The 8,488-nt window shown below is 45.2% G+C and overlaps 1 protein-coding gene across 2 annotated transcripts in view; it reads left to right on the top strand.

The window, feature by feature from the left end:
• Window positions 1-1,297: 1,297 nt before the first annotated feature.
• The window catches only part of LOC135522039 (B-cell receptor CD22-like), an 8,894-nt gene continuing 1,703 nt past the window's right edge, over window positions 1,298-8,488 (top strand). The window contains exons 1-4 of one of the 2 annotated variants that reach the window (XM_064947943.1): window positions 1,298-1,497; window positions 1,585-1,974; window positions 2,100-2,348; window positions 8,015-8,287. In XM_064947943.1, coding sequence (XP_064804015.1) covers window positions 1,443-1,497; window positions 1,585-1,974; window positions 2,100-2,348; window positions 8,015-8,287 — 967 coding nt within the window. In that variant the 5' untranslated portion in view covers window positions 1,298-1,442. The remainder of the gene's footprint in view (window positions 1,498-1,584; window positions 1,975-2,099; window positions 2,349-8,014; window positions 8,288-8,488) is intronic. The other variant, XM_064947944.1, reaches the window with a different exon arrangement.

The following is an 8,488-nucleotide window of genomic DNA, read 5'->3' as shown; positions in this document are numbered from 1 at the left end:
TCCGCCGAAGTTGGCTCTCCTGCCCATTCGGGTGGTGCTCGGCGGTCGTCGTCACCGTCCTATTAGCCACTACTGATCCTTTTTTCGTGTATCTGTTGGTTTTGTCTAATTGGTTTCACCTGTGTGTTGTTTAGTTAATTAGTATCTGTATTTATGTAGGTTGTCCCGCCCTTGTGTTTTGTGCGGGATTGTTATTTTGTCATTTCGTTTTGTCTGTCGGTGTTTGCTGTTTGTTTTTCTCCCGGTTATTCTTTTCCCTGTTTTGGAGTTTTTCACCCTGTCTTGCTTTTGGGTTGACTGTTGTTTTGTACACCGGAGAATAAACTTTATTATTCGCATTTCTGCTCTCTGCGCCTGATTCCACCCACCTTGACCAGACGTGACACCATGTTTCATAAAAGGTCCAGAATTTTTCCATAAGCACAAAAACCTAATTTATTTACATCCCTGTTAGTGAACATTTCTCCTTTGTCAAGATAATCCTTTCACCTGACAGGTGTGCCCATGCCTAGTCATGTGAAATCCATAGATTAGGGTTAGGGTTATGTTCAATTGACTGATTTCCTTATATGAACTGTACTCACTACAATCGTTGATGTGGTTGCATGTTGAGTTTAGATTTTTGTTCAGTATATACTTTTGTTACTTAGGTTTGACTAATTTGTACAAATTTGTTGAATTTTCTTTATTTTGACATTATGGCTAATTTTGTGTGGATCAATGAAACATTTCTAAATTAAATCTATTTCAATCCCACTTTGTAACACAACAAAATTAGAAAAAATCCAAGGGGGGTGAATACTTACGATACCCACTGAAAGTATTACTTTTCTGATATGATTTGCATGATGGGACAAGGGAATTACTATAACTGTGTGCACTAAGTACCACACCCACACTCTCCCACTATCAGTCTCACATATTTTAGATGGTAAGAGCTGCTCTAACTTCACCATTTGGAGAGATGTAGGCTTGCAACCCCATAACAACTACAGTATCTTAGCGAACAGTAACTTGTTATCAGTATAAAAGACACCTGTCCACAACCTCAAACAGTCACACTCCACTCCACTATTGGATTGCAAATCCAATCAGTTTTTCACGTTTATTCAATGTCATAACATAGATTTTTGGGGGGTTGAAATGACATGGAACAATGTTGATTCAACCAGTTTTGCCCAGTGGGTGTTATTGCAAAATGGTATTGTGGTATTGTTGTGACTTTTTTTTCTCACTAAAAAGCAGAAGTATGTGACAGTAATTTCAGCGAAATAGATGTTTTATGATGACATCAGTACTTCTCCACAACCACCCAGTCTTCAATAACAAGAATTTGCCTGGCCACTGCTGGTCAGATAACACACAGTTGTTGGTACTACGTTCTTGTATTGATTATATATGTTCTGGAATACCACTCTTTTTCCTACAGGGCTAAAGCCACTATGCACTGTCAATATATTCTACAGTTATCTCTGTTAACTCTACTCTCCCTGCCAGGTACGTTTTATCTTGTTTTCAGTCAATTATATCCATCAGTGGAAAATTAATAAATCAATGTATTGATGTTTCAATCGCTGTTTTCAGGAACACTGGCCACCTGGTCTGTTTGGTACCGTGACAGGGACACGATTACCGTTATCTGTGCATCAAAAGGCTCATCAGTGGTATTTGACTGTATATACAGCTACCCAGTTACCAATAAAGTTGGAAGAAAGATATGGTTCACTCCGAGAGGCAATACAAAACTAGATGGCTCACAGCTAGGAGATGGAGTGTTTAACACATCTGGACTGATTAAAACAAGATACAGTGGAAGAACAGAGTTTTATGACCAAGACAAAAACTGCACACTGAAACTCAACAATGTGACTGAAGATGACAGTGGCAGATTCTTCTTCAGATTTGAGGCAAATACACATAATCAGCCCCCTCAGGGATTTACAGGATCGTTGGGTGTGGCCCTGACAATACCAGGTAAATCTAGATTTGTGTACATGTCATCACACTAAACAATTAAGGTATTACAAAACCTAGGATGGTCAGTCATTAACCCTTCAACATGTCCTATATTTGTTATACATGTATCTTCTTTATGTCAGTCTTATCCCTAAAGTTAAATGAAAATGGCCCCGTTAAGGAGCGAGACCACGTCACCTTGGCCTGCAACTCCACCTGTAACCCTCCTCAAATGGAGTTCCTCTGGTTTAAAGATGGCCGCCCACTTCCTGGTGTCTCTGGTGTCCATGGTGGGCAGTATCCCCTAGGTCCACTTTCCCCTAATGACACTGGGAGCTACTCCTGTGGTCTGGGGCAAGGCACATCTACACCTATACTGCTGGATGTGAGATGTAAGTCAGCAATAAATGTTGGTTTGATACGATTTATGATGTAGTCAGTTATCTTCAGTGGGTTGTTTTCTCTTCACAGTGGCCAATGTACATTTTAGATGGCTTTGTTCATTGTCTGTATTAATGTATAAATGCAGTACTACAAACATACAGTGGCTTGCGAAAGTATTCAGCCCGATTGACATTTTTCCAATTTTGTTGCCTTACAATTTGGAATAAAAATTGATTTTGGGGGGTTTCTATCATTTGATTTACACTTTGAAGATGAAAAATATTCTTTATTGTGAAACAAACAAGAAAAAAGACACACAAAACAGAACCTGAGCTTGCATAACTATTCACCCCCCCTCAAAGTCAATCCTTTGTAGAGTCACCTTTTGCAGCAATTACAGCTGCAAGTCTCTTGGGGTATGCCTCTATAAGCTTGGCAAATCTAGCCACTGGGATTTTTGCCCCGTTCTTCAAGGCAAAACTGCTCGAGCTCCTTCAAGTTGGATGGGTTCCGCTGGTGTACAGCAATCTTTAAGTCATACCACAGATTCTCAATTGGATTGAGGTCTGGGCTTTGACTAGGCCATTCCAAGACATTTAAATGTTTCCCCTTAAATCACTTGAGTGTTACTTTAGCAGTGTGCTTAGGGTCATTGTCCTGCTGGAAGGTGACTCTCCTTCCCAGCCTCCTTGCCTGGTCTGTGAGTTTTGGTAGGCAGCCCACTCTAGGCAGGTTCATTGTGGTGCCATATTCTTTCCATTTTTTAATAATGGATTTAATGGTGCTCGGTTGGATGTTCAAAGTTTCAGATTTTTTTTATAACCCAACCCTGATCTCTACTTCTCTACAACTTTGTCCCTGACCAGTTTGGAGAGCTCCTTGGTCTTCATGGTGTCGCTTGCTTGGTTGTGCCACTTGCTTAGTGGTGTTGCAGACTCTGGGGCCTTTCAGAACAGCTGTACAGTATATACAGTTGAAGTAGGAAGTTAACATACACCTTAGCCAAATACATTTAAACTCAGTTTTTCACATTTCCTGACATTTAATCCTAGTAAAAAAATGCCCTGTCTTAAGTCAGTTAGGATCACCACTTTATTTTAAGAATGTGAAATGTCAGAATAATAGTAGAGAGAATTATTTATTTCAGCTTTTATTTCTTTCATCACATTCCCAGTGGGTCAGAAGTTTACATACTCTCAATTAATATTTGTTAGCATTGCCTTTAACTTGTTTAACTTGGGTGAAACGTTTCGGGTAGCCTTCCACAAGCTTCCCACAATAAGTTGGGTGAATATTGGCCCATTCCTCCTGACAGAGCTGGTATAACTGAGTCTGATTTGTAGGCCTCCTTGCTTGCACACGGTTTTTCAGTTCTGCCCACACATTTTTGATAGGATTGAGGTCGGGGCTTTGTGATGACCACTCCAATACCTTGACTTTGTTGTCCTTAAAGCCATTTTGCCACAACTTTGGAAGTATGCTTGAGGTCATTGTCCATTTGGAAGACCCATTTGCGACCAAACTTTAACTTCCTGACTGATGTCTTGAGATGTTGCTTCAATAAATTCCCATCATTTTCCTTTCTCATGACGCCATGTATTTTGTGGAGTGCACCAGTCCCTCCTGCAGCAAAAGACCCCTACAACAAGATGCTGCCACCCCCGTGCTTCACAGTTGGGATGGTGTTCTTCAGCTTCTTCTTCCAAACAGTTCTATTTTTGTTTCATCAGACCAGAGGACATTTCTCCAGAAAGTACAATCTTTGTCCCCATGTACAGTTGCAATCCATAGTCTTGCTGTTGTTCTGGGATTGATTTGTACTTTTCGCACCAAAGTACGTTCATCTCTAGGAGACAGAGCGCATCTCCTTCCTGAGCGGTATGATGGCTGTGTGGTCCCATGGAGTTTATACTTGTGTACTATTGTTTGTACGGATGAAAGTGGTACCTTCAGGCGTTTGGAAATTGCTCCCAAGGATGAATCAGACTTGTGGAGGTCTACAATTTTTTTCTGAGGTCTTGGCTGATTTTTTTTTCATTTTCCCATGATGTCAAGAAGAGAGACACTGAGTTTGAAGGTAGGCCTTGAAATTCATCTACAGGTACACCTCCAATTGACTCAAATTATGTGAATTAGCCTATCAGAATCTTCTAATGCCATGACATAATTTTCTGGAATTTCCCAAGCTGTTTAAAGGCACAGTCAACTTAATGTATGTACTTCTGACCCACTGGAATTATGATACAGTGAATTATTGTAACGGGTTTCTTCTACCTCCTTCTCTGACGAAGAGGTGGAACAAGGATTGGACCAAAATGCAGCGTGGTCCGTTCGATACATATTTAATGATGAAAAAACACGAACAATACAAAACAACAAACGTCGAAAACCGAAACAGCCCTGACTGGTGCAACAAACACAGAGACAGGAACAATCACCCACAAACACACAGTGAAACCCAGGCTACCTAAATATGGTTCTCAATCAGAGACAACGATAATCACCTGACTCTGATTGAGAACCGCCTCAGGCAGCCATAGAATAATCTGTACACCCCACACAACCCCAAGACGAAACACACTACAAATAAACCCATGTCACACCCTGGCCTGACTCAATAAATGAAGATAACATAATAAATATAGACCAGGGCGTGACAGAATCCCCCCCAAAGGTGTGGACTCCCGGACGCACATCAAAACAATAGGGAGGGTCCGGGTGGGCGTCTGTCCATGGTGGCGGCTCCGGCTCGGGACGTGGAACCCACTCTATGAATGTCTTAGTCCCCCCTCCTCGCGTCCTTGTCCACCCTCGCCGCCGACCATGGCCTAGTAGTCCTCACCCAGAACCCCACTGGACTGAGGGGCAGCTCGGTACAGAGGGGCAGCTCGGGACAGAGGGGCAGCTCGGGACAGAGGGGCAGCTCGGGACAGAGAGGCAGCTCGGGACAGAGAGGCAGCTCGGGACAGAGGGGCAGCTCAGGACAGAGGAAGCCCAGCACTGAGAGGAAGCCCAGCACTGAGAGGAAGCCCAGCACTGAGAGGAAGCCCAGCCAGGTTGTTGAATCCGGCAGATCCTGGCTGGCTGGCAGTTCTGGCAGACTGACGGCTCTGGCTGCTCCACGCTGACTGGCAGCTCTTGCTGCTTCACACTGACTGGCGGCTCTGGCTGCTCTTTGCAGACTGACAGCTCCTTGCAGACTGGCAGCTCCTTGCAGACTGGCAGCTCCTTGCAGACTGGCAGCTCCTTGCAGACTGACAGCTCTGGCTGCTCCAAGCAGACTGACAGCTCTGGCTGCTCCAAGCAGACTGACAGCTCTGGCTGCTCCATGCAGACTGACAGCTCTGGCTGCTCCATGCAGACAGCCAGCTCTGGCTGCTCCAAGCAGACTGACAGCTCTGGCTGCTCTATGCAGACTGACAGCTCTGGCTGCTCTATGCAGACTGACAGCTCTGGCTGCTCTTTGCAGACTGACAGCTCCTTGCAGACTGGCAGCTCCTTGCAGACTGGCAGCTCCTTGCAGACTGGCAGCTCCTTGCAGACTGACAGCTCTGGCTGCTCCAAGCAGACTGACAGCTCTGGCTGCTCCAAGCAGACTGACAGCTCTGGCTGCTCCATGCAGACTGACAGCTCTGGCTGCTCCATGCAGACAGGCAGCTCTGGCTGCTCCAAGCAGACTGACAGCTCTGGCTGCTCTATGCAGACTGACAGCTCTGGCTGCTCTATGCAGACTGACAGCTCTGGCTGCTCTATGCAGACTGGCAGCTCTGGCTGCGCTAAACGGGCAGGAGGCTCCATCAGCACAGGAGAGGCGTAAGGCTCTGGCAGCGCTAAACAGGCGGGAGGCTCCAGCAGCACAGGAGAGGAGGAAGGCTCCGGCAGCGCTGAACAGGCGGGAGACTCCAGCAGCGCTGTAGAGGAGGAAGGCTTCGACAGCGCTGAACAGGCAGGAAGCTCCGGCAGCGCAGGAGAGGCGAGGCGCACTGTAGGCCTGATGCGTGGTGCTGGCACTGGTGGTACTGGGCCGAGGACACGCACAGGAAGCCTGGTGCGGGGAGCTGCCACCGGAGGACTGGTGTGTGGAGGTGGCACAGGATGGGCTAGACCGTGAAGGCGTACTGGAGATCTTGAGAGCAGTGTTGGCACAGGACGTGCAAGTCTAGGGATGTGCACAGGAGGCCTGGTGCGTGAGGCTGGCACCAACTTCACCAGCCGACTAACACGCACCTCAGGACGAGTATGGAGCGCTGACTCAGGTGCCATCAAATCCCTGACACGTTCCGTCCGGTGAATTCCATGCAAAAAGCACCAACACAGCAACTCCCTCATTTCTCTCTCCTCCAATTTCCCCATTAACTCCTTCACAGTCTCTGCTTCACTCACCTCCAACACCGGTTTTGGTCTCCTCCTTGGCTCCTCACGATAAACAGGGAGAGTGGGCTCAGGTCTGACTCCTGACTCTGCCACACTCTCCCTGAGCCCCCCCCCCCCAAGAAATTTTTGGGGCTGACTCTCGGGCTTCCATCCGCGTCACCGCGCTGCCTCCTCATACCAGTGTCTCTCAGCTCTCGCCGCCTCCAGTTCTTCTTTGGGGCGGTGATATTCTCCAGGCTGATCCCAAGGTCCTTCTTCGAATAATTCGTCCTCCCATGTCAATTCCTCCTTTTGCTGCACCTGCCTGTTGACACGTTGCTTGGTCCGTTTGTGGTGGGTGATTCTGTAACGGGTTTCTTCTACCTCCTTCTCTGACGAAGAGGTGGAACAAGGATCGGACCAAAATGCAGCGTGGTTCGTTCGATACATCTTTAATGATGAAAAAACACAAACAATACAAAACAACAAACGTCGAAAACCGAAACAGCCCTGACTGGTGCAACAAACACAGAGACAGGAACAATCACCCACAAACACACAGTGAAACCCAGGCTACCTAAATATGGTTCTCAATCAGAGACAACGATAATCACCTGACTCTGATTGAGAACCGCCTCAGGCAGCCATAGACCAATCTGTACACCCCACACAACCCCAAGACGAAACACACTACAAATAAACCCATGTCACATCCTGGCCTGACTCAATAAATGAAGATAACATAATAAATATAGACCAGGGCGTGACAATTATAAGTGAAATAATCTGTCTGTAAACAATTGTTGGAAAAATTACTTGTGCCATGCACAAAGTAGATGTCCTGACCGACTTGCTAAAACTATAGTTTGTTAACAAGAAATTTGTGGAGTGGTTGAAAAACAAGTTTTAATGACGCCAAGTGTATGTAAACTTCCGACTTCAACTGTATACTGAGATCATGTGACAGATTATATGACACGTATATTGCACACAGGTGGATTTTATTTAACTAATGTGACCTCTGAAGGTAATTGGTTGCACCAGATCTTATTTAGGGGCTTCATAGGAAAGTGGGCGAATACATATGCACACACCACTTTTCTGTTTTAAATTTTTTTAAATTTTTTAAAACAAGTTATTTTTTCATTTCACTTCACCAATTTGGACTATTTTGTGCATGTCCATTACGTGAAATCCAAATAAAAATCCATTTAAATTACAGGTTGCAATGCAACAAAATAGGAGAAATGCCAAGGGGGGTGACTTTAACGTCAAATGAATACACACAATACAATGTTCTTTTCTGTACGTCTGCTTCCAGATGCTCCAAGGAACGTTTCTGTTGAGGTCAGCCCGAGCCACGAGGTAGTGATAGGCAGTCGTCTGACTCTGACCTGCAGCAATAACGCCAACCCTGCAGCAGAGACCTACACCTGGTTCCAGAGGACAGGAACGCTAACTTCCCTAAGATTAGAGATGGGGAAAGAACACACCTTCCTCGAAATAGATTCTGATGACAGTGGACTGTACTTCTGTATGGCCCAGAATGCCGTTGGATCACAGAACTCTACAGAACATGAGGTGAAAGTTAAAGGTACTGCAACACTTCTGCAATTCTTGTATGTCACGCTGTTGTGATGTCTGCCCTGTGTATCTCAACAAAACAAAGGCAGACAGGGATATGAAGTTACAATATATGATGTTGCATGTCATCTGTGGAATATTTCTGAGGAAATATTTTATATTCAAAACAATGGTCTAATCAGTTTTAATTGTGTATTTTTTCTTGTGTTCC

This window comes from Oncorhynchus masou, chromosome 30 (genome assembly GCF_036934945.1).
Source record: "Oncorhynchus masou masou isolate Uvic2021 chromosome 30, UVic_Omas_1.1, whole genome shotgun sequence".
Classification (NCBI taxonomy): Eukaryota; Metazoa; Chordata; class Actinopteri; order Salmoniformes; family Salmonidae; genus Oncorhynchus; species Oncorhynchus masou.
This window is presented reverse-complemented; position numbering and strand designations above follow the sequence as displayed.